We start from the raw sequence: 26,917 nt of genomic DNA, 5'->3' as shown, positions 1-26,917 counted from the left end.
TTTAAGAAAAAAACATTACTTGCAGTGTAATTTCGTGAAGTAGAATGCTAAGCTATGATATGAGTTCATACCAGCGATTCTCTATCTGACAAGCCTGACTCTTTAGGTGGCTGTTAAAGATCCCGTGAAACTATTAAGAAAGAGAAGGAAGTTTCTCCCAGTGTCACTGTTTTGCAGATAATCAGTCATTCAACTTGTGCCTCTTGGTCAATCTTCGTTTTATGTAAAGTGACTGCCATTGTTTGCCTACAAAACACAGTCACTACACATGACCATAATTATTGTGAAGTGCTTTGACAGGTTTTTGGTGCTATAAAAAGGCAAGTTTGTTTGCTTTGATTCTGATTGAAATTTGACTTGAGCCCAAGACAAAATCTCCCAATTTGAGAGCTGTATTGTCCTGAGGACTATAATGCTAAACGGTAGTTGTCCCAAGATTTTGTTTGTTTAGTAGGAATCTGACATTATTAGGAGGTTCGATCAAGTCAACTACTCATTCTCTCCAGGAACAAAGGTGGAGGGGTCTGAAGAGGAAAGAAGAGAGGAAAGTACACCCATCCTTTAAGGGATTCATTGTTGTGTTGAGTTAAAACAAATGGCTTCCTCTTCTGGAAGATCTGCTGTAGATTTGTTAGCCGTAATCATTCAGATGTCAATTTTCTCATGCTGATATGTAGAGGATATTTGAAACGTGTCTTGAGTTACAGCAGTTATTTTCCAGGTATGAGGGATCCGTAACTAACTCGCTGGAGGCTTAAGTGCGAGTAACTTATGATTGACTTTGTATTTCACACAACTTCCAGCAGCTGGAATTTTTCCTCTTTAGTGAGGTTTTTTTTTGTTTGCTATGTGTCGAAAGGACGAAGAGGAGATTGACTTCAAGGAGGGACTTTGAACCGATCTATGAATTAAATAATGAATTAAGAAATAGTCAAGTTTTAACAACTTTTTTCTGAAATCCTTAATTTATTATATAGAAACACATTAGAATGTCCGAGCTCTTGTGACAAATCAAGCTAAAATATAAAATATAAAAAATAAAAGTGCCTTGAAAATGCTCATTTAGAATGATGTGAAAGGCAGTGTTAAAATAAGTGTGCGTTTGAAGATTTTTTTTTGTTTATGGAATTGGAGACTCATTGGAAGGTGAACCACATGGTGTAGTTTAGAGGGACGTGGACCTGAAAGGTCCTGGGCCAGTGCTGAGGTCAATTAAGTAAATTGCCCATTGTTGAAATGCCCAAATTTCTATCGATATTGAGAAAGTAAAGTTGACCTCGGTTGTAATTCTCATGTGGTTCTGTTTATTTATGTGCTCTGAGACACGACTCGCATGAAGGGTGCTATATAAATCTAAGTTGTTGTACATTGGGTGAGGCTAGGCTTGTCCTAGTTCGTTATGTCCAAATATTGTCATAATGATAATAATAATCCTTGCATTTAATGTAGCACCTTATCACATCTTCGAGACATCTCAAAGCGCTTTACAGAATGTACTCTAAAGTGTAGTGACTGCGTAATTGCACACAGCAGTGCCCCACAAACAGTCGTGGATTGAGTGAACAAATTATTATTTATTTATTTTGGAGGGTTTTAATACCTGCAGAAAACGATCCGCCCATCGACAAACGATCGGGTTCCTATTCACTATTTAAATACATATAAAATATGCAATTTTATGGATCATGGGAAAGATAAAATTGGACATACGCTGTGATTCCCATTTGGTTATGGATGTTGGACGAGGATAAAATTGGCCTTAGTTGTGATAAATAGCTTGTCGACATCCACAGGACGGGTTTACTAGTGGAAACTGCTGGTGCTCGCTCCATCGACCCATGCTCAGTATGAATCATCACCTTCACCATGGAAGAGAGAAAATTGTGGAAGTAAAAAGGTGGTAACAACTGTGATTTTTGATCAAAAGCCAGAGCAACCGGTAATGATGCTTTACGAGTAGTTCATTACAAGAGGCAAATTAACTTGTGGCTTTTTTTTTAAAAAAACTCGGCGCACATCAAAGAATTGAAGTTCCAAAAGAGTCACAAAGATCAAAAGGGAAACCATGAAATAAGATGTTCTTTTTACTCAATTGCTTGAGATATAAACATTTATTATTATTAAAAATTAAAATTAGAGGGGTTTCTAAATCGTCAGGTGAATGTACAAACCTACAGGTGACTAAATAACTTCAAATAAACCCACTGTTTATTTGTACTGTTTTTTTTTATTATCCTTTCATTTTGGTATGAATTGAAAACCAATAGATGAAGCGAAAGATGACCAGCGTTTTTTCTTTAATGTGTTTTCCTCTGTAAATGCAGAAATGCGTGGAGTCAGACCCACTTCTTTATATGCAATCCTGACATTGGGGAATAGGTGGCAGCGTCTTGATACATCCACATCGCTTCCAAGTTCCTTCTCCTGACAGTAAATCATTGTGGGTCCGGTTTCATTGTATGTTAACCTTGTAACCTTTTGTGTCGCAGGTTTCTGGTGTATAACTATGTTGAATGTTTGCCTTGATATAATTTATATAGATATGCTGGCACGGACTAGTTGGGCTGAATGGTTTGTTTTTGTGTCCTAACATTATCTATTTAGAACCAAATAGGAATGAAATAAGGCCATTCAGTTTGCCCAGGACATTCCTTTTATTCAAGGCAATTTCTGCACCTCAGTGGACTCTTTGAATGAAATGCTCCTCTTGAAAAGTAATGATTTGTACAATGTAAATGTTTTCCAATTTTAGGCACTGTCAAAATCCATTGACACGTGTGGGTGGAATTGCACTTTGCCTCTTTTATTTCTGTCCTGCCTGTGTGTCTTGTCCGTTCTCCAAGAATTAAGATTTTTCTTGATTTTGTTTTGCTTTTTCTCGGTCGTACCAATGTAACATCGAGCAGCTGACATTTTTTTTTTAAATCGTCACTCGCTCCAAGGCTGTTTGTGGGATGTCGCTGTGTGCAAAATTGGCTGCCTTGTTCACACACAAAATATATCCAATCCCACGACTTTACAGCACAGTGTGTATCACATGTGAAGTGTTTTGAGACGTCTCAATGATGTGATACAAAGAATGCAAGGATGATAATTATATTTCTCAAACCACGTCAGACCTTGGGACATGTAGTGCAGGTTGAGACTTCTAGTGTCCTGGCCAACACTCCCCCAAATAAAATTGGTCATTCACTTCATCGCTCTTTGTGGCTTCTTGCTGTTCAATCTCCTTCAAGATCCATCTCGAGACCCTCTTCGACGTGGTTTCGATCACCCTAGCTTCAACCCCTCAAAGATGTATATTTTACATCTCCAGGTTTGTTAATACTCGAACTTAACCACTCATGAGGCAAATGCTAAAAGGAGTATATTTAACTTATCAAAGCATTATCAAACTTTTATTACAGAAAACATCAGTTAAAAACTCCAAAGTAATGCACCTAAATTGCCCTCATTATTCTATACTTTAGAGCACAAATTCCTAAATGGAGAGGTAAAATGTTAGGTGTTGGCATACCGCACAGGATTATACAATTAACATTTGAAGAGACGCCCTTTGTTGCTTTCTGTTGTAAACGTGCATGATTGAAACAATTCTTTATGCATATCCTAAACTGCGATTGGTCTTTGCTTTCAGCACGATGTGGCACAGACTCTGCTCAAAGCTACCTTGGATAGCGTGGTGGAAGAATGTGTCAGCTTTGTAGGTGTGGATATCAACATCAGCTCAGAAACTCTCATGAGGTAGGCAGAACTTTCCCATTGCAATAATTACATGGCAGTGGATCATACGGTCTCTGTTTAGTCTGCCTCTTGACTTAATCTCAGCTGGTGCATTTTGGTCTTCTTTTAGACACGTCAGCTGTAGGGCAGTGACAAGTTTAGGCAGTATTTTAGCTGTGAATGGTTTAAGATGTCTTTGAAGAAAAGTAGGATGGAGGACGTTAAATGGTGTCAATTTACGAATTACAGACTTAACTAAACTCATTGTCCCTTTGAACTGAATGCTTGTAACCTTCAAAACTGTACATTTTATGTCAGCGAGATAAATGATTACAATCAAAAAGTATAATCCAGATATACAGTATGTAGCAAAACGGTGCATACTTACATTGGGAAACTTTCCTAGTACTTTAGCCTACAGGATTCATTGATATTCCAGGAATGATGTTGTCATGTACATTTATGTTCATTGGGATGGCCATATCATTTATCATTTCCACCGCAGTGATCTACATGCTATCTATTGGATTTTATTTGCATTTCGACTGTTTTAAGCAACTTTCATTCATATCAAACTCTTACAGGAGAGTCCAATGGGAAGTGAAAAGATAATCAGTTCAAATGCAGGGCCTAATTTGTTGAATGGATTTCGCCCATAAAATATACAGTCAGTTCACTTTATAGTATAATCTAATCATAATAATATATTGTTATTCTGTGAAGAGCTTTGAGACGTCTCGAAGACATGATAAGGCGCTATATCTAATTCAAGGATTATTATTTCTTAATATGGAAATAATAAGCAAATGAAAACTCCTTCCGGTAAAGCAAAAGTATGTACAATGACTGACGGATATAATGATAATAATTTCATGCATTTGATATAGCGCCTTGTCACATTGTTGAGATGTCTCAAAGCGCTTCACAGAATATACTGTAAAGTGAATTAACTGCATATTTTGTGCGCGAAATTGCGCAAAGCAGTGTCCCACACACAGTCGTAGATTGAGTGACCAAATTATTATTATTACTTTGTTTCAAGGGATTATTACCTTGGAAAAGCGATCCACCAATTGACTAACAAGCGGGTTCCTACTTACTGCTAGGTGAGCAGAGGCATGTGGAGTAAGGAAACTTGCCTCAGGTTTCGTCCTTCCTGGGAATCGAACCTGGGTCCTCTCGCTTAGTTTTTCTGATCGTCTCAGAATTTATGTCAGTGTCCACCTATCTGACATGTTGGGAATTTTCTTGCTTTTTTGCTGGTTCTAAAACCTGAAAGTGGAAGAAGAGAAGAAATGGTCCTCACCTGCAGGATTCCAAAGTGGATACAATTCCCGTCAATTCCCCCCCCCCCCAGTAACCTTGCTCTGGATATAGCTCACAATGGTTCCACATCTTCGAGCCCAAAGTGGCTGAAAGCACAGTCGCTGATGGACAAGAAGGAGGCCGGAGCCAGTCGAGCGTAGACGGCGGGTGATTTTATCCAGCCCGCGACCATTTCCAACTTCCCCTCCCTCCCTCCCTCCCTTGTGAACGTCCTCCCGTGGCAACGACAGGAACCGGCGGTTGGGAGGATGCAGCAGGAAGAGTGGAAATAATACCACTATATAACATGCGATTATTATTATTATTATTATTATTATTATGTGTGAGCCAATACTCACTTGTACAGTTGTCTCCCATCAATCCAGGTTTTCAAAGCGAGTGAGGGCGATGACATATTTCAGATGAGGTGGGGAAAGGTCAAGGAAGCACTGCCCATCCTCATTAAAACTCATCTGAATGGAGCAATAGGATTGACTCAGTCTTCGAGTACCAAATAATTGCGGAGTGAGGTAGAAATGACATGGGTCTGAGTACAGAGTACGGTGGAGATGCTCTTGAAAATGCTCAGCATAGATATACGTGCTGGCAATGGTTCGGGGATAGATTTTGCCCCAAACTTCCTTCCCTTCGTCGGGATTTAATCTCGCTTTAAGCTTAACGTGTGCTTTCTCAAGTTCATTTATCAGCCGGCTGTGAAACGCATTTCAAATGACAACAAGGAAAATACTTCTGAACGAAAATATTTGGACAATTATTGTAATCAATCCGGTTTGTGCATGTTTGAAGAAATGTGCATAAACTCCAGCGTGTGGATTAATATTGAGCGCCGAGCTACTTTTTATCCACAAAATTGGTCTGCGTCTTGAGCAAGGATTTTGTCCTGCAAACTCAGACATCTGTTTGCGATCACTACACTTTAATAACCAATAACTCAATGATAGTTTTATCAGATATTCATTAAATTCAATCGCTGATTTATTTTTTCCCCCCCTCTTGTCAGATTCCTCATTTCTTTAGAAAATTAATGTTATGGGAATGGCCTCTGCATGCTGTTATAAAAAGTTTCAAGTGCAAATTTGTGAGCCAATTTTCTGCATATTAGCACAGCTTGTTCCATATTTTTGTTTCTGTATAAAATGTTTGCCATCATGACCTTTTGTGTAGATGTAAAGCCTGCTGCTCTGGACTGATTGTAACATTAACCATGAGGATATGAGATGCTAAGTGCAAGTTTAACAACTGGGCAACTTCTACTTCTGATCACAATTGTTGTTTTTATTTCTTTCGTGTCATCTCAAATCACTTTTGTGTCTCCTGAGTAATTTATGCCTCTTGGTTTCTTTTGTTCAGACTGGTCATTCTGATTATTGAGCTTCAACGATTACGTGTTTAGTAGAACACAGTTTTACTTTGCAGATTTCTTTCCTCCCTTTTTCATCGCCTCACGTTGTTATTAAAGACATTCATAGGTTTTCCGTGCCTACAAATTTAATAATATTAATATTCCTTGCAATTGATAAAGCGTCTTTCCCATTGGGAGGTCATCTCAAAACAGGATTTATCGTAAAGTGTAACGGTGACTATATTTTATAGGCGGACACGGCAGCAAATTTGAGCACAGCAATGTCGCACAAAAAAGCCGTGAAGTGAGTGACCAGTTTTATCTAAAAAAAAATTGATGGTTGAACCAATACAATGAATATCCACTCGCTATTTGGCTCTTTTAAAAAAATGTCATGAAAGTTGCCAATTGTGGCATGATTTGCTTTGATGTGGTGCTTTCAGTAAATTTGTTATTGATTGCGCAAATGCGTTTGGTGCTGCATGTATTTTTAAAAAAAAAAGTTTTAATAGCACTTAAGAATAAAAGAATTTACTAGACGAAACAAGACCAAGGTCCATCCAGTTTGCCTCCCACCATCCTGGCAGTTGCTTGCACGTGCTGTGTCCCAAACTCTATATCGTATCCTTGTGGGACACTGCTGTGCGCAGTTGCCTGCTGCGTTTCACCCACAAAATATACAATCAATTCACTTTACAGTATATTTTGTGAAGCACTTTAAGGCGTCTCTCTGTCTTGAAAAGGCGCTACAAATCAAATTTTATCATTATTATTATTAAGATGATAAGAATATTTAAATTCTCAAAACTAGGTGCCCCAAAAGGTTCAACAAGCTTTTGGATAAGTTTATCAAACTTTTTTTTTGCCTTAAAAAGTAGCTTGGAAAATGCTGAATAAGCTTGGAGGTCTTCAACATTTGCTGGATGGCCTGCACTGCTCTAATTGGGTCTCATAATGCACGTTCTGGACAAATCTTGTCACCAGAGCCAACTTGGTTTTACAACCAATTTCACATTGATTGCTAATTGAGTAATCGTTTCCATTTCATGTTCAGAGCAGAAACTTATCTTCTGGATACGATTCTCAGTGTTCTGGTTAGATTGCTGTCGATTGTAAATAAATGTGAATGCTGATCCTGAAATTTAACACCCTTTCAGTAACATACTGATGCGGGACATGGGCAAGTCTAGGGAATTCTAAGCTCCCTGGGCAGGCTATTTTCTTAATCCTTCAACATCTATACCGTGACTTTGAACGAACGTCACGGTAACATTACAGTGGTTGAAATGTTGGTAGCGATTTCATCACTGTAATATTAAGCCTGTACAACTTGAATAAACATTGGAAGAAATAACTTGTATGTAATACTTGCCCCGTCTTCATTGACGTTCTCTTTCTCTCTTCATTGTTTGCAAAAAAAAGTACATGGTCACTGTACGAGACAGCAGTTACTTGTGAGATGCTTTCAGATAATATGCCAGTTTGCAAGGATTATTTTTACTTTGTCTGTGGTTTTTACATTCTATTTAAAAGTTAATATTTTTTTAAAAAGTTTGGAACACTTTTCCCTTTTTCCTCCAACTCCGTTCTGGAGGTGAGGCCAAATGGAGGGGTTTCGGATTGAATGAAAATTCTCGGAAGCCCAGTTTTTACACCCAGCAGAAACTCGAAAGATTGAAGTGTAAATCAAACGTGTCCATTTTTGACCTGTAGCCAGTCCTTAAGCCTGGAGGAAAAATGTCCCCTGAGTAAGTTATCTCGTCCACAGTCTACCCGGACAAAATAAGTCACCCACAGCACTCTGATGGATAAACAGGAGCCCATTTTTCTTCTGAGGATTAATGATGCTTGTGTCTTCAAAGAATGTTAAAGCCATGAGGCCAAAAGATTTTTTTCCTCAAATCTGTCCTGCATTTAACTTAATTTCTCTCTTTTTTTCCAGACATGTTGCAGGGCTTAATGCTAGTAGAGCAAAAAGTATAATTGAATGGCGTGAGAAGAATGGGGCATTCATCAACCGAGAACAGCTGAAGGAAGTCAGGGGCTTGGGTCCAAAAACATTTCAACAGTGCGCTGGTTTCATCCGAATTAACCCAGAAAATATAAAGGGATTTTGCAGGTAAATAGATATCCTTCAGTTTGCTCTTGTGTCAAAGCACAAAAAAAAATTCTTCAAGCAATCCCAGTGACTTCCTGTGGAGTGGAGTGGCAGTGGAGGATGGTTCTTGCCGCTGTTTGGGGCAGAAAAGATTCCAACTCCATTAAACTGATTGGTGATAGAGATGATATAAGATTGAATCCACTTTACAGTGTGTTCTGCGAAGCGCTTTGAGGCGTCTCAAGGACGTGATAAGGCGCTATGTCAAATCAACGATTATTATTGTTATTCTATTGTATCAGGAAAAGAAACCTCTTTCGAAAGTTTGACCTCTTTCGAAGAGGCTGATGGCTAACGTAAGTTCACCGTGTCCTGTTGGGGGGGGTGGGGGGTGTGTGGCCGCTGCTCACGCCAGCGCACGCCATTTCCGTATTTTTTCCATTTTCAGCAGCCAGCCATCCACCAGCGCTGCGGGAGGTCAGGGGGCTGGCGGAAAGGGGAGCGGTTCCAAAGCAGGTGCAGGAGGAGGAGGGGGAGAAGGCACAGCTGTCAGACCGAGCAAGAAGAAGAGCAAAACGATGCAGCCAAACCCTTTAGATCAGACGTGCATCCACCCCGAGTCGTACGACGTAGCAATGAGGTGAGTGGCCTGCGGACTTGCTCGCCGCTGCTGTGAAGACTGGCTCAAATTTCTCTCCGGTCAACGTGGTTTGAGATTAAAATTGAACTGTTCTGGTGCATGCCCAAATTATAAATGGGGGCAGGGGAGGGGTGGGTTGGCTTGTTCAGTATTGTAACGGTTACTCCCAATCTTGTACAGGTTTGTTTAGCGCAGAAATAAGATTATCTTTAACTTTAGACAAGATCAGGTATTTACTTGCATAAGGCACTGAATCGTAGGTAACTGAAGCAAACAAAATGAAGTATGTGAAGTGTTACTTAATATGCGGTGGGTAAGTTGTATGTATGTGTGCATGGCGATGTGGGGTGGGGGGGGGGAGGAAGGAAGATCATCAGATAGTGTGTGTTTTTGTTCTCCTGAAGTCAGGCAATGGTGCAAGGCCAAAGCAGCTGGCAGATGTTTATATTAGAAGTTAATCTTCTCCATCAGCAGCCTACAGCTGAAATTGGACACTTAAAAGCTCTCCAGAGACAGGGGTGGCTTATTGCACCAGCCCACCCCCACCACCACCTTTGGAAAACCACACCCATACATATATATGCATCATAACCTGACAGTTGTCAGAGCTTTATCTGGATATATTCTTAGCTTGCATATTAAGCATGACATCAGTATAAGCCAGGGTCACACCAAAGGCAGAGTGCAAAGTACTAAATGGTTGTCAGTTGATTGGGTTAAGACCTGCTTGGAGTTTTAAGAGCATGAAGAGCACCATTTTCGGCTTTGACTCAGTCTCGAGGCACCTGGCTTCAATATCTAGCAGCCAGGTGCTATCCACCTGCTATTTGTTAGCCTTGTAACAAGATAAACGAAAGCAACGTCCGATTGCTAACCCACTTCAGACAGATCTGAGCGTGGCAACAGATGGATCGACTCAACAGCCCCAGTCCAGCTTCCATGCGCTTGGGTTCATATTCTCCATTTCTTGTCTTTTGAATACTTAGCACAATATTAGCAGGAAGGTTTAGGGGATTGACTCCAGAGTTTTACGTTACCTGCATTGGCACTCTTACCAAAGGAGAACCACAAAACTAATGAAACATTCTCAGAATATCTTGAAGATTTTAATCTGCGACAGTGCTTATTGGGAATAGGCAGTACATTCTTCATTGTGTGGTTAACAGGAACGGTGTCAAGCTTGTTCTACCTTGAATGTGGGTTTGGGATTTTTAGGTACACAGTTGTGGAATTGCGTACAGAGCCTCGCTTCACTGAGGATGAGCGGAGTAATGTAATGGAAAGTTAGTTTACTCTGATGCTGCTGCACATCACTAATGGGTGAAGAAAGTATCATTTGTGCCAAATGTATTGATTGGAATACTGAGTGTTTTGATGTGTAGGAAGATTGCTGCTTCCTTTCTCGCTGTAGAATTACTGAATCTGAAGCAGTGACTGCGATAAACCAGGAGCTACGATCAGTGTAAGAGACGATTCATTTAATTGCAGGAAAGAGAACTTTATGGGTTTTAACGGGGTCTGTTATGTGCAGAAGTTCACAAACCGGAAGCTTGTAGAGTGATGGCTATGGGATAAACTGCTGTCGCAATAGATAGCTATTTCCAAAAATGTGTTTGATATCAAGGTAATTACACCATTGTTCAGTGGGATTTGTTGCACTCTGCCACATCTGTAGACCTGTTGGACAGAACAGGAAGCCTCGTGTTTACTGGTATTATAATGTCTCCTCCAGGCCCCTTTGTATTTGTATCCTTCAGGGAACAGCAGTAGAAAAGTCAGTAGCAGAAAGTGGTTACAGCAAGTCAAGTTTTATTCCATTTTCAGAGCGATCTTGTAGAAACAGGAAGGAACATTATCTCTGCCTCAGAAAATTAATTTCAGGATTAAAATGTGCTATTTGAAACAGAGTTAAAAATCCAGCTGAATCATTGAGCTTGTGTTGTATAAGCAGCAGTTAAGTGGTACAAAAGATCTGTAATTATACAAAAGCTACAAAATGGAAATGTATTTCCGAAGTCTAACACCTATTGTTAGAAACAGTAGCCACCCATGCCTCTGCCTAGGTTTTTCCTCTGATCAAGTTTCCATTGGTACAAATCGCCTTTGATCAAAAAAAAATTGAATGTATGTATTCTTAAGATTTGCTGAATCTCAAGGTGGAAGGTGCATACTTTTTTTATTAATATTCTTTGAAATTAATCCAACGTATACCAAAAACAGAGGTTCTTTTTATTTCAGTTCTTTGAATACTGGATTTCCTCTGTAACTTTAAAACGCGTGGATGTGTTTTCTTTCACATCAAATAATATTCTGCAATTTGCTGATGTTGAATATTATGAAGAGAAATGAAAATGTGTGCAGAACCACAGCACATTTCTTCCGTCGGAGTATCAGAATGTCCACATCAGAACCTTGTTATTCTTAGCCCTTGTGCAGACGGCACTCCAGAATGATTGCTGTGTGATTTACTGCCCAGAAATACCCAAAGCTGGACCAGCGGAATATAGACATTGCAACAGGATCCTTCCATTTTGCCTGTGTATATCCCCTTTGCAAAAAAAAAATGACCTGTGCTTACAAGGCATATTCCCGTTGTGCATTGCACAGACTTAACTTTTGAAAAAAAAATCTCTTTCATGTTAGGGGATACACTTGTAGTGGGAATGCTGAATTGGAAACCTGCATTAATCTAATCGTCAGTTGTGTGACATTGTGCAGAGGGATTTCCCATGAACTCTCATCATCGACTTCAACACTCAGCAGTCTTCTGTCCTACCTGCAGTTACCGATGCAAAACCAGTGGGTGTCAGTCAACTCTTGTTCCATTTACTTGTTATAAATGTCTCTCTGGTCCCCCCAAAAATGCCATGAACACAGGTGTCCTTGTCAAAATCCTGCATCCGTCACAAAAATGGCAGTGCAGCAGGGGCAAAGCTTCACTCGCATGTGTTTAGCCTTACCTTGTCGAGCTTGAGATTTCAACGTGAAATTCTCAGCTGCAAACCGTCGTTGAGGCAAAATCCACCAATTGTTTTCAACTGGAATTAGATGCTTGAAAACGAGGAACACTAGGGACTACGGTGAGAGGAGATTGGGATTAATTTAAGTGTGGAGAAAAATGCCAGCTGCAGACCCGATGAGCTAAATGGCCTGTTCGTTTGCTGTCACGTTCTGTGACAACTGATGCTACCTGGAATTTTGTTCATTGAACTTGGAAGTTCAGATGCAAGAGATAATCATCATCTGTTAGACCGGAGTTAACAGACTGTGTAAGGAGGCTCTCGGTTTACCTTTGCATTAATTCTCCAAGCTTTTCAGAAACGGCAAGGGTCACCTTCAGCAAACATCTGTCCTGTAAGAGTCTCCTCAAGATGTTTGGCCACATAATCCAGGAGCAAAACGTGTGCTTTAGGGAGATAAAACTCAACTTATAAATTTCAGCAGTGTTTGTAAAGCTGAGTGTTCGGTACCAGGCATCGTGCTCCTAACAGGATGTGCTTTGATCCAGTTTATTTCGTGGAGATGGGTGGCATTGGCGTAAAAGTGAATCCAAAATAATAAATCCATGTAAAATGAATAAAAAAATTAAAAGTACCCCACAGTGATTTCAAGGCAGTAATTTAATGCTGTTTGAAGATAATGAGGGAAAAAGGGTATTACGGATTTTTATGACTTGGGTTTATGGGCGACATATCAGGACTTCTTGTTTTTCTCTTGCTGTCCTCCCAACACCCCCATTTATTTTTAACCGTGGATTATGGGAATATAGGCAAAGATGACTGGAATGCTGCAATTTAGCAAGCGGCAAGCCTCACAAAGACCTTTTTTGTTAACTGCTGATGTTTTATCCTAAAACATTCTCTACAGGGCACTGAGCTAAAGTTGCTAATGTGCTCCATGTTTCTGCAATTAAGATGGTCATTCTTGTTCGTAATTTGTTTGTCAGCGTGACCCAAATGTAACTACTGTCTGGCATGAATGCTAATTGTACTTTTATATTAGATTTCAAAAAGTGGTTTCAGTGGTTCTTCTGAATGAATAACAAAATAATTATTGGGTTAACCCTGGTGAACTTATCAAGCTTTTTTTTTGTTTGAGTAAGTATTCGATTTGTATTCTATAGCCTCCGCAAAATAATTTTCTGCAACTTTTTTTGTCTAAAATTGTAATGAAGTAGAATTTGGGAACGATCTAAATACTTTGCATGGAGCATTGCTGAAATCACTTTGTACAGTGAGTAAATTTAACTGCTATTTAAAACTTGGCTGCAAAATGATACCAAAATCTTAAGAGTGGATTTGAAGTCACGAACACACTTAAGTTTTTAAGTACTGTAACCAAACGTGTATATAGTGTCAGTTGTGTGACGTTGATTAAGTAGCAAATGTTCATGTCAAATACAATTAAACTTGAGCATTTTCCTTGTTTTTAAGGTGAGTTGTCCACCTGTAAACTTTCTTGAAAATGCTTTTTGCCTCGGCTGATGGTTTGACTTTGTGGCTTGATATTGTGTGTAAATCGATCGCACGTTCTGTGCAACAGAGTACAAGCTTAGGCTTAAATGTTTTGTTTTTGAAGTGATTGTGTTGCCTCATTATGAATTCTCTTGATGCAGTGGGGATGGATGTAATGGCATATCGGATTGCATTAATGTGATGAACTTGATACGTTTGATTCTTGATTCTTAAATAGCGTTGCTGGGAAAGATTATGTAGTAAGGCATGATGATGAACGATGATGATGATAATTCACTGGACTGGAACATTGGTAAGAGTAGATTTGTTGCAGTATCTTTAAAGAAGCTCTGTATGCGCAAGAAAGAGTTTAAAGACTAGTTTATGATAAGTATGTAACAAATGCAGGAGGATAACAATCACGTTAAACCACAAAACCACTCTCCTCTTGTTACATGGTGTTATCTCACCCAGTTGTCGTACGGCACAGTCCTTTTCTCACCTCCAGAGTTTATCTAAAATGATGCATGGGAGGCAATGACACAGTAAGATATGCCCCACACAGGGTTACGGCAAAGGGCACAGGTTCCTGGTTTTTGATCACTGGCGTATTGATTTCCTCAGGCTGTCTCAAGCACAAAATAGGGAGAGTCAACCCACGTAAGTGAAGAGTTACAGAGGAGCATTGGTGGTTGTGTTGATATGGGTAATGAGCACACAGGAGCGAACAGAAAAAAAATGAGTAGAAATGGAACAGCTGAAATCTAACTGCAGTTAAGACAGTAAGCAAAATATACAGTCAATTCGCTTTGCTGTGAAGCGCTTTGAGACGTTTTGAAGACGTGATATCAAATAAGGGTTATTATTATTATTAAACCTGAAGAAGCTGCATATCCACAGCTAAGCCTAAGCATTGATACCAGAAGATCCAACTGTTTGAAACACAATACAGTTGAAGAGCAATACTTATCAGAATCACGAAGGCAGAACAAAAGGGCACTGATCGATGCAGGATGTTCATAGCAACTTCAGGGTGGACGCAGATAAGTATTTCTTGATATGGACAGTAATTAACGGCTGGAACAGGTTACCAGGAAGGTTGGCCAGGACACTGGATTGTTTAAGAACTAGCTTTGTGTTGTAATGTTGGAAGAGAGTAAGGTGGGTGTTCTGGGAGGAAGTGATCAACTGAGGACTTCTTCCGTACCTCTCTTGTGACCTTGTGAACTTGAATGCTAAACTACAAATGCAGCCCAAAAGGGGGACAGCAAATCCAACTGTGGGCATGTTCTGTAGAGCGTCCGACTGTTGACTGGGCAGCAGCTTGTTCTAGATGTTCCCAATCGCAATGAGAAGAGGAAAGTAAAGGTCCTGATAATGTTTGGTTAAGCGCCGTTTCACACTTCCCTCCGATCACCTTGTTCTTTGGAAATCAACTTCTTGTCAACTCGTCAAGTTTCCTTGAAGCCAAGGAAAACTTCGGTGAAAGCTACTTTTTTGTCACTCAGATTAACTTTTGTATCTCCAGTCATTTATACCCACTGAACCATGTTTAACCCTTTTTTATTCTGCGAAGGTTTCTGCGAAGGTTTGGCAGTCACATTTATAGCTCTGCAATCTTTTCCACCATTTTTGTATCGAGACTTAGTTGTTGTAGATTAAAGATGGAATGTTTTGCCATCCTAGAGCTTGGTATTTAAGATATACTGACTGGTATTTCACAGTTTTTAATGTATACTGACTGTAGAATTTCATGGTATTTAAAGTATACTCTCTGTAGAATTTCATGGTATTTAATGTATATTCGGTGGAATTTTGTAGTATTTAACGTATCCAGTCTAGAATTTCTTAGTAATCAAAGACAAATTGTCTCCTAAGTTTATCATGTTCATATGTCAGTGTTGATCCTTTAGCTCAGTGGCAGTTAAGAGCTGGTATTGATGGTTACCCTCAACATAATGGGTCAAGGTTGATTCATATCAATCAACAAAATTAATAGTATTATTCTGGCAGATGACTGGAATGATTTTAAGATCGTAACATAGTCTCAGATGAAGCTTTCCTTTTGCTGTTTGAAACTACACGGGCGACTTAATTACACTTAATTAGACTAAATCGCAATAGTATATACCAGCAAATAACTTTTTTATTTGACATTCTCTATCCTGTAACAGGTCGCCCACCATACCACTGTTTCATTCTCGGATGCCACGTCATGCTTGACACAGGTTAGCCTGTCATTCCTGGAAATGAATGGCCTGCAGATTTCCAGCATTTGTTTTAAAAATGTGCACCAACTGTTTGTTCCCGATAATCCAATGTGAACGCTCCTTAATTTGTTGTGAATATATCACAGTTATCACTTCATAGTGCCATAATGCTATCCACGTGAAGAGCGCTATACAAATGCAAGTTGGGTGTTCTTGTTGCTGCTGTTCCTGGGATTTTGATGTTTAGCTACGACACAAATCAAACTTCTTGTATTTGTCCGTACACCCAGTCAATCCACTTTACAGTATATTCTGTGAAGCGCTTTGAGATGTCTTGGCGACGTGATAGGCCGTATATCAAATGCAAGGATTATTATTATTGTCCAGATTATGTTTGCCTGCAGCCAAATAAACCCCAAAAGGTAGCAAAAGATAGCCCTGCAGTACATACAATATATAGGATTTAAAGAAACAGAGCAATGAGTTGCTTTTTTTNACAAATTGGCTTGAAATCCAGTCAAAGATTGGTGGCGTTTAAGTCTCCTCTCAGATAACTAAAGCTCTAGTGTGCAGTGTTTTTGACGACTGGAATTTTCTATAGAGTAGAAGCAGAGCGAGTACCTGGGTGTTTTGTTTGCATCTGAACTGAACTATTTTTAAGTCTGAAAGTGATGTCAAGGCCGTTATCTCATCTTAAGGTCCGCATAATAATAATGGTGGTGAACTTTAATTTTGCAGCCTATGGTTAAATTTATTCCATTCAACAAGATTTTTGCCCCGTGAACACGAGCAGGTAATCTCTGTGTGATTGCTGCTGTTTGTCATCCGCTCTTGCGGGATCCAACTACCTCGTGGTTCCTATCTGGTGACTCCATTGTATCCTTGAAAGTTTACAAAACTGGTAAGTATGAGCTGGTGAGATCAGCATTGACCTTCGCAGTAGGAGATCAATAGAGCACTGCTCCATGGAGCCCAGCTAAATGTTCATAGCTATTGATTTTCGTACCAAGTGTCCTGCCTGCCTTAATCTGAATGAAGGTGGTGCATTAAATATGTAATCAGATTTGTTTTGTATTACTTTGGGCTTCCAGGAAGCCCATGCATCACAGTTGATTTTTAAAGGACATGATGTTGTGTATGTTTAGAACTGTTTGTATCATTTATTTAAAAGGGGAATATTTATTTTCCCCTTTGCAGTGAAAACTCAGTTAAGTAAAAGATTTATCAGATATTTAACCGTTTGATCCAATTTTTGTCCAGCTGTTGTGCTGCTTGTGGATGTTCCTACATTATTTAATGTTAAATCCAGCATAGTTACAATACTCCAAACTGCAAACATTTTTGTTAAAAAGTAATTGGATAAATCTAATCTGAGAATATTTTAATGCGTTCAATCACCATCTTGTTTGCCAGCTGTGCATCAAAATGTATTAAAAGTATATTTATCTTTTGGTTTGGAAATGTTAATTTTTTTTAATCACAATTTTAAATTTCAACCCATTCTTGCCCACAACCTTCTTGCTTTCACCTAAACAATTGAAGAAGTGAAACTAATGATTTTTTTTTTAAAAACAACTCTCAAAAAATTAGTGTGATCAACAACTTAACAGATTGTTGTTTGCACCATATAAATTCAAAGTGCTCCTGATGCCTTATACTGAGTTTGTGTGGAATATCACATTCGAGAGATAAAACAAATAAATGTCTAAAGGATTTTCTTGTATCCATTCAAATCGCACAGATAGAATAAATTATAGGAAAATCAACTTTTTTTTAATGAAGATTTTGTTTGTCTAAAATAAACAATTGCATGATGACAGTAAAAGCTCCTTTCGTGTTGGGAGTACAAATCAATGTGCTTCACACTCTTGACTGGGACCTGAGCTGGTGGGAAGTGGCGGGGAAGCTGAGAAAAGAAGAGGAAAGATGGTCAAAGGCACGGGTTGAAAAGTTGGGACGTAAGGTGGGTTTTGAGGGTGGGAAGGGCAAGCAAGGTGGAGAGACTCGGGTGGAGTTTCAGGGAACAGAAACAGAATGGCTGAACAAATGTCTTCTCCTTTTAAGGCCAATTTGTGACTTGAAGCTTCACCCACTGATTGTTGGCGAATGGGAGCGGGCGGGATACGTGAAGCAGGCCTGCCTTTGCCCGTGTTCATTTGGAAACCAAAGGGTGTCCTACAGCAGCTATGATTTACTTTGCTCCACTGAGAGCAGCGAATCCTCAAATGCAAAGTCAGGTCTGAATATTCACCAGTTGCACCTCTTGAACCAGACAGCTTTTGTTTCTTCTCTTCCCCTCCTTCGCTTCTTGCCTTTAAATGGTATTAAATTAGAAGGTATGAATTGAATGTTCAATCCATCGATGGGGAAAGAGCGAAAAAAGATCCATAAAGATCCATCAAATTCACGCCCGGGAGAATTACCCCAGATTACAAAGAGCATTTCTTCATGATGGTGTGGCTTAAAGAATGAAGGCCTGTACTTGTTCTTAAAAAAGGGAAAATTTCACCTTTCTAAAATACCATCAAACACATTCATACATAAAACTATGCGTTCCCCACTGATCCTCACTTGATCACCGTTTCTGGGAGCCTCTGGCACCTTTTACTCTTACTTCTGCTCGTGACACATGTTTACCAGCTCTTTGTATCAGGACGGTAGCATTAGGCTGGGCTGAGAGCCTCCCAACCTAAAGGAAGTTCAGAGTCTGTGACTGCACAACGATACTGAGGTGGTTTCAGATGGACCTCTGAGGCTGGTTCCAGGTGTCCCTGCTCTTGTTATACTCAATGAAGTTGCTCTGGGATGTGTTGGCTCCTCTGCAGAACAAATACCACCAGAAGAACCTAGCGTAAGAGGCGTCTGATATTGCAGCAAGGATACTTTGCTAAAGAAAAATTGTTTTGTTGCAGTATTATTTTTACTCTCTCTAGAACAAAACAGCACTTTCTGCAGATATATAATAATAATAATTCCTTGCATTTGATATAGCGCCTTATCATGTCTTCGAGACGTCTCAAAGCGCTTCACAGAATATATTGTGAAGAGGAGTGATTGTATGTATTTTGTGGGCGAAACGCGGCAGCCAATTGCGCACAGTACTGTCTCACAAACAGTCATGGATTAAGTGACCAAATTATTATTTATTTTGGGGGGATTATTAGAGAAGCGATCCGCCAAACGACTAACAACTGGGTTCCTACTTACTGCTCGGTAAACAGAGGTGTGTGGAGTAAGGAAACTTGCCCAATGTTTTGCCTTGCCCGGGAATTGTTCCCCAGTTCCTCTCACTTGCGAGGCGAGTGCTCTAAGCAATACGCCAGAGGACTTCACAAGGATAAACTGTTTTATCTTGTCCAGAACAGTAGAACCAGAGGATGTGGCCTGCGATTGAGAAAAGTGCATTCAAATCAAATCTGTGGATACCCTACTTCAGTGAGCGAGGAGTAAATATATGGAACGGGCTCACAAGGGAAACGGGGGAAACAGAAAGTGTTGATTCTTTCAAAAGCAAATTAGATGTTGTTTCCTAAAAGAAATCTATCGTGGGATACAGTGTATAGTTTTGGACATGACACGTGCCTGGAACTGCCAGGATGGTGGAAGGCCAACTGGATGGAGGACCTTGTTCTTCTTTTGTGTCTTGCGGTTCTTAGGTTCTGATGTTTTCCCTCTGTGTGCGTGTGTGACAGTGACTCGAGTTCCCTTTTCACGTTGTGAAGCAATGCAAAGGTTTAGCGGATTGTAATCTCTGGATTTGCTCTTTAAAAGTTTTTCAGTGTGCAAGTTGCTGATCTTGGCTAAGGTGTTGGGGACAGGGACGGCAAGTGAGCTAAAGGGAAAGCCACGTTATCTATTCTTTTCTTACACACACTTCCTATCTGAGGATTATTGTGGACAGGTTCACCACCTGCTCTCCCAGCCAAGGAAGGGTTGGTGTGTGTGGTCTAGTCGCACCTCATGAAAGGGGAAGAAGCTAAACATCACATTTTCTGCAGTGTATAAGACACAAACTATTGCTTCAGCTGTCCCGTAAGTACGAGTCGGTATTTTAAAGAAATGTAATTGTTGTGTTATCCGCGTTAAATAGGCACAGCCGGCTGCTTTGTCAAGCTTTTATTATCGAGGAATGGATGTTGCAAGTCTCGGAGAATTCCAGCGTACATCTGCTGTGTCCTTCACAGCTCAGACAGCTGCGACATGTCCTAGGCACAAGGCTTTGGACGCCATCAGTTAGCGGCTGCAGTCAGCAGCTCACAGTCAACTGTGCAATTAATACCACCTCGAAGCAAAGTTGTATCGTTTCCCAGAAACTTGTCATTTTGCATTCATCTCCCAGATCGCAAAACTACCCAAGGAAAAATGTTGAAACGTTCAATATTAACACTTTGTAGTGTCTCCCAGGATAAAACAATGTCAATCCTTGCATTTGATGTAGTGCCTTTCACCTCGGGAGGACACTTCAAAGTGCTTCGCAGAATTTACTTGAAAGTGAAGTGACTGTATTTTGTAGGCAAACATGGCACCCAATGTGCACACAGCAATGTCTCACAAACAGCCATGAAGTGAATGACCAGTTTTATCTGTGGTTTGTTGGCCAGAACAATGGAAGAAACTGCCTTCTCTTTCTCAAACAGTGACATGGAACCTTTAATGTCCAGTTTAATGAGCAGACGGGACCTTATTATTGGCCCAATATCTCATCCAGCCCAGCGTCAGCCTAGACTATACAAGAGTGATGTCTAAACATGGTGCTCATAATAATAATAATCCTTGCATTTGATAACACGTCTTCTGGACATCTCAAAGCGCTTCACTGAATATACTGTAAAGTGAGTTGACTGTGGGAGAAACACGGCAGCCAATTGAGCACAGCAGTGTCCCACAAACAGTCATGGGTTGAGTGGCCAAATTTTTGTTTTAAGGAATTCTTACCCCCCAGAAAAGCGATTCGCCAATTGTCTAACCACCAGAGACCTACTTACTGCTAGGTGTGGGAGTAAGGAAACTTGCCCAACGTTTCGCCCTGCCCGAGAATCGATCCTAGGTCTCTCATTTGCGAGGCGAGTGCTCTAACCACTGAGCCACAGGACTCCAGCCGATAACCAAAATTAAAATCAACTCTCCAGCACCTACTCTTCAGTGGTTTATTCATGTTTGAGCCCCGTCGTCACGCTAGTCAACCAGGACTAGGAGACGTCGCAGTCAAGCTTGTTTCTTTTATCAAATGAAATCCACGCATGCTGACGTTCCAGTTAAGGTGGTGCGGTGGGGGTGGGGGGAGAAAGTCAATGGATAGCGATCAGGAATAGGAACACTGACTGATTGTTTTCTCCACTTCAGGCTTCACAATCTTTACCAGAAAATCAGACGGCCACTATTAATTGTTCCTGGTAAAACATATAAAGCAAGAGCGTATGAAATTGCTCGTAACCTGAAAACAGATTTTCAGTGAAACCATATATGTATGGCCAAATCATGCAGTTTTTTTCTTCGGACTTATTATACGTGAAAATGATATATTCGAAGTGTTTCGGCTGTACTGAATGGCTTCCAAGTAGTTGAAAAGAGCAGAAGCAACTGATTTGCCAAGCAATTATGTTTTAAAAATATATATATTTTATGTGTATGCGCGCGTGTGAGAGAGAAGGTATATTGTATGTGTGTGTGTGTATAAAAATAGATATGTGTGTATGTATGTGTGTGTATATATGTATTATATATAATATTCTGCTCCCAGAACTCTAAAAAGTTGTTGCAAAGGCTGCCTCATCATGCAGTGGGGTGCACTGTGCCTGCTATGCTTTTTCCCAGATCGCTGGGAACTGGCTGTAGAGGTTTGATCTGTGTTCTGACCCTCCCTGTTGCAGCGGACGTCTCCAGCGCTTTGGGACATTCTCCCGACACAAAAGGCATTAAATAAATACAATTTGTTATTGTTGTAGAAATGGAAGAAAGTAACATCTTTATAAAATAATAATGCTTTATTCAAAGCAAGAGCTTGTCAGTTTGAAGACGCTCGCTGAGACCTGCCTCGTACTTAGCTCCTCGAAGACGTATATTACAGGAGGAGCTGTTGTGGCGTTGTGCTTACAAGGATGTGTGCTTTGTTAGGGGGAAAAGGTATATTTCATATTACAGATAATTACTAAACCATTGAAATTTCAATTCTAAAATATTGCTTTGTAAAGAGGCATTTTAATGAGTTCTCCTTGTGATGAGTCTAGAATTAAATGAGTTTGTAAATGAACAAGACCGATGTTGTGAATGTTTTTCTAGTTTGGGATTGTTTGGCTGATGGGTTTTTCATTTCACTCATTTATTGTTGACCGGTTTCACAAGACGTAGATCCTTGGAAGAAATGAAACTGCATAAAAACTTCTGTGTTGCTTCAATGATTACTTTGCCATACTATCCCAAGTCTATGTCTACATATGTAGACAAGTACCTATTTCCTATTGTTTCAATAGAGAAAAGAAACTTTACTGAATGCAGTGCGAAGATGGGGTTTAGTTTGTTCATGTTTTTTTTTCAAAAAAAGTTATGCATTTTCTGTTTTCAGATTGACTACCGAATCCCTCTGCAATGCCTATTACCATTTTGAAAATTGTTTTGAATTACAGTAGGTTATGTAACATGTAATTTTAAACTGGGGCTCGTCTTGCTTTAGAAAAATACATTTCTAATATTGCATTTCCTCATACGTTAGACTTTAGTGATCACCACTTCATTTATAATGGCCAAAAGCCAAGTTCAAAAAAAAACAAGACTCGCCTGTTTCTCAGAAGTGACCTTGTGTTGTAATGATCCGTGTTCTTTGTTTATAATCCAAGTGCTGCTGTGTACTGCCTCTGACCTATCATCTTCGCCTCTGCCTTCACTCCAGTCTGCAGCCAGTTTTAAACTCGGTTTCCAATGTCCTTGATGAGTACAGAAAACCTTTAAAGAAAGATGTTTCACAGCGGATAAAACTGCTCACTGCAGCAGGAGGCTGAATGACAGATTACTTCGGTCGCCTATGCATCTGTCTGTGGTCACCTGTAATATTTCAGAGCTTCCCAGTTGTAACGATTGAAATGGAATCGAATATGAATTATTATAAGCGAACGTCTCCATTACACTGTCACAATAATAATCCTGACATTTGATATGGCACTTTTATCACATCATTCAGATATCCCTAAGCGCTTAATAAGATTTACTGTAAAGTGTAGTGACTTTGTTTTGTAGGCAAACACGGCAGCCAATTCGCGCACAGCAATATCCCACAGACAGCTATGAAGTGAATGGCTTATTTTATTTGGGTGAGTTATTGGTCAGCTTCCTGGGAGGAACTCCCTTCTCTTTTTGAATAGTGCTTTGGAATCTTTACCGTCCACCTGAACAGGCAGGCGGGGATGTTATTTTATGCAGTGCAACCACCCCCCAGCACTGTATTTGCGTGTCAGCCGAAACTATGAGTTCAAAGTCCCGACATGGGGTTTGAGCCCACAACCTTACGACTTGGACTAAAATGCTACCAACTGAGTCAGCCTGACACCAACATGTTTCGTCGTGTTATAAAAATATCAGCTTTGTTCCATGCAATCTTTAAAGTAATAGAAAATGCCATTGCTGCTACTTCGGGCAGTACCATTCTGCATAGGACGCATTAAGTGCTTGCCACCTACTTTCGTTTCATGGAATTTTTCTTCTGTTATCAGTGAAAATTGTGGTATTTGTTTATAGGGCTAGCTGAAAGCAAGGCTATTTGAACAGAATTTTTGATTATAAATACAGTCACCAGATCTGACAGTAATTGCCTGTAAAGTGCTTTGAGATGTTTCAAAGCTTATTAGATGCTGTATCAAGTGCAAGAAATTATATTTGTCCACTGTTGAAGTTATCTTACATAGTGCGTTACAAGTAGAAGACTTCATTATGTTGTATTCTGGCGTGAAATGAATCTCTCCAGAACACAGCAGCACCACGGATCAGTACACCTAGCAGAGAATTGTGGTTGTGAGTAAACCGTAGAAATTTGCCATTTTATTTATTTGAAGGATCTAGAGTTTCCCTTTTGCAAATAAGCTTCAAATTTCTTGATGCAAGAAACACATTAGTTAATAAATAGCATGAGATTCCTGAGTAAACTCTGTCAAATCTCTAGAGTTGCCAACATTCCTGCTGTCATGGAATATTGGTCTTATTTTTTTTTCTGTAAAAGTGTACATTACATTTAGAAAGTATTTTCCAGCATGAATATACTTCTGTTGAAGCTGAGGCCTAATTTGAGAAATTCGGAAAAGGTGTGGGAAATGCTAAATTGAACTATCGCAGTCATCCTGGGCAGTCAGGGTAGGTGATTTGTGTTATGTTATTGAGAGGCGACATGATTGCTGGCTTTCAGATTCTAAAGGGGCAAGACAATATAAATCATGACAGGCTGTTTCAACTTGTCCAGAAGAGTAAAACCAGAGGACACATGGCCTACGATTGAAAGAGGGGTAAATCTACACAAACACTATTTCAGTGAGTGAATAGTGAACCTGTTGAACAGGCTCCCGAGGGAGACGGTTGAAGCAGGAAGCGTTGATTCTTTCAAACACAGATTAGATGGCTCTCTTTTAGGAAATAACATGGGATATAGTACATAGGGAGTTCGGGACATGTGTGCATGCGAGCGCCAGGAAGGTGGAAAACGAACTAGATGGACGCGGGTCTTTTTTCGTCTCGCATTTCTTACGTTCTTATGGTTTCAGAAAGCCACCAAAGTGCAGACAGGAAAAAAACGGTCAGCGAGTGAAGTGGACAAACGTGGGGAAATAAGCGTTTCTCTCATTTTTTATATACTTGTCGGAAATCTCCGACACTCAATATGACCACCCAGACCAACCGAGGAAGTCGAAATTACCCTTTTTGCAAATTGCCACAATTTAGAACAATTTCAACTTGCTTGTCGAATGCAAAATATGGGCAGAAATCTAATAATAATGGAACGGAAGGAACAACAACTTGCATTTGATTAGCGCCCCTTTATGTGGGGTAGGTAGCATCCCAGAGTAAACGTGGCCACAAGCTCACTATAGCAAAGGACTAGGTTTTCGTTGTCTTGATGAGCAATTTACTTACATAAATGAACCTCTTTGTCAAACAGGGCAATTTATTAGGTTTAATTTAAAGCAAAAAAAAGCAAAGAGACCGGCTTTGCTTTCCTGAGCTTTCTTCTCGATTTCCTGCCGTTGAAATGCATTTCATTTAGTTATGAATCCATGTAGTTTTGAAGATAAATTTAACCTGGCTATTTGAGAGTAGGAAGCTGAACGCCACTGTTTTGTGATAAATGCAAAGCCCTGTTTTTTTGAGTGTGGATCGGAAAACAATGGCCATGTATTTGGATAAAACCTGCTGACTGCTGGAGTAATCCTTCACCATTACAATGCAGTCTGAAATTGTATCATACACGAGCCAAAACAAATAGAAGGTCATTTGGTTCTGAAGCACATATCCTTTTTGGATTGCCCACAGTACAAAATTAAAGAGGCCCCTTTAATCGGGTGATAAATTGCTAATCGTAACCACTATATCGTTTACAAAAGCTGAAGGTTTCTGAAGTTCACATCTTTCCTAACGAAATGTAACCGATTGTAAGAGAAGACCACTATTTTCTTATCAAAGAACACTTACAGTACACAGGACCTGAGAAGCTACAGTGTGGATAAGTGGGTAGAATTTGCATGAAAAATGCGAGAGAGATCTAGATTTATGTTTTATGTATTGATTTAATGAATGCAACATAAGAGCAATAGAAATTTACAGCCATTCGGAGTTTTAAGCTGGGGACTGGCAGATTTGTTTTCCTATCTGAATATGGTCAGTAAAGTGTTTGGGTACAGTATTAAGCATATATTGCATTCAGTTATGGGAGAACATGCAAGTCAAGCTTCCCTTGAAAATTCTCTTTAACATATTGCTGTAACTGCTTCTGGAACAAATGACATTAGAAACCCTGATATTTGAGTGGAGCATAGACTGTAATATACAGTTGAATATTTTAGATGATGTCCTAAATCACACGAATGATCCTTAATTGGTTTCTAAATGTCATCGGAATCCTGAGACTGTGTTACAGACGATAACTCACTTCAACTTTACTATTTGTTATTATGGTAATGTTATATTAGTACTAATTTCAAGTGGTTATGCTGGTGTGTACCATCTGTGTGGTTATGAAATCTGTCAAAGGCAAGCAATATCTATGGCCACCGTATTTTCAAGAGGCTGCCCATTAAACCTTGTAGAGTTGGACAGTACATGAGTGTGTGACAAAAAGCGCTAGTCACACAAGGTACGTGTTTGGTGTGATAATGCAATTGACCAAGCCTGTGCTATATTGATTATTTTGCTGATCTCTCAGCCAACGGTCCGTACTGCGTGAGGCAGAAAACGTTACTCACAATGCAAAGGGTGGCATTGTGTGCAGGGTGAGGACAGACCGCGATGATCTGTCTCATTTGTCACACGTCGGACTGGGAAGAAAGACTACAGATACAACCCCATGCACGGTTTGAATGTTTTTACTATATTTACCTTTGTGTCTTTAAAACTCCAGATTCTTATCTACCATTGACGGGAAGCTCTGTGATTTTGGGAAGCCTAGTATGGAGAGCAAGGTGAACCAATTGCTACGAACTAGTTCACTGGATGTCGTTGCTCAGAAGCTTAACACAGCTGTACCTACACTACAGATGATTATTGATGGACTGAAACAGCCTCATGACTACGACATTCGAGCAGGTAATGAGTTCCAACTGCATCATCTTTTGATGCAAAACATGCCTACATGAAGTCCCGCTCAAATTTTTATATGATTGGCGTCACAGTGTCTTGCCTCACCAGCTAACCCAAGGATAAGATCGGAGGTGGGTATGGTGGAATAGGGAGCTTGTGGTGTTGTGGTAACAATGGGAAAAATAGCTTCCGATAAAGAATAAAGCTGCATTGAATTTACATTTTTAGCATCAAAAACATTTCCTTTATAAATTTGACATTTGTGTGTGAAGTTTGGAAAACTGATGCATACTACAGGATTGAAAGTCATCGTGTGTGAACACATCTGGATTTGAGATCCTGTTATAGCCCGTA

General features: G+C 39.9%; 1 protein-coding gene across 3 annotated transcripts in view; it reads left to right on the top strand.

Annotated features, from left to right (window-relative positions):
- The window catches only part of srbd1 (S1 RNA binding domain 1), a 114,591-nt gene that overhangs the window by 83,785 nt on the left and 3,889 nt on the right, over nt 1-26,917 (top strand). For 2 of the 3 annotated variants that reach the window (XM_007896861.2, XM_007896860.2), the window contains exons 19-22: nt 3,638-3,744; nt 8,334-8,510; nt 8,938-9,129; nt 26,385-26,569. In XM_007896861.2, the coding sequence (XP_007895052.2) occupies nt 3,638-3,744; nt 8,334-8,510; nt 8,938-9,129; nt 26,385-26,569 (661 nt within the window). The remainder of the gene's footprint in view (nt 1-3,637; nt 3,745-8,333; nt 8,511-8,937; nt 9,130-26,384; nt 26,570-26,917) is intronic. The other variant, XM_042333473.1, reaches the window with a different exon arrangement.

This window comes from Callorhinchus milii, unplaced genomic scaffold (assembly GCF_018977255.1).
Source record: "Callorhinchus milii isolate IMCB2004 unplaced genomic scaffold, IMCB_Cmil_1.0 Scaffold3, whole genome shotgun sequence".
Lineage (NCBI taxonomy): Eukaryota > Metazoa > Chordata > Chondrichthyes > Chimaeriformes > Callorhinchidae > Callorhinchus > Callorhinchus milii.
This window is presented reverse-complemented; position numbering and strand designations above follow the sequence as displayed.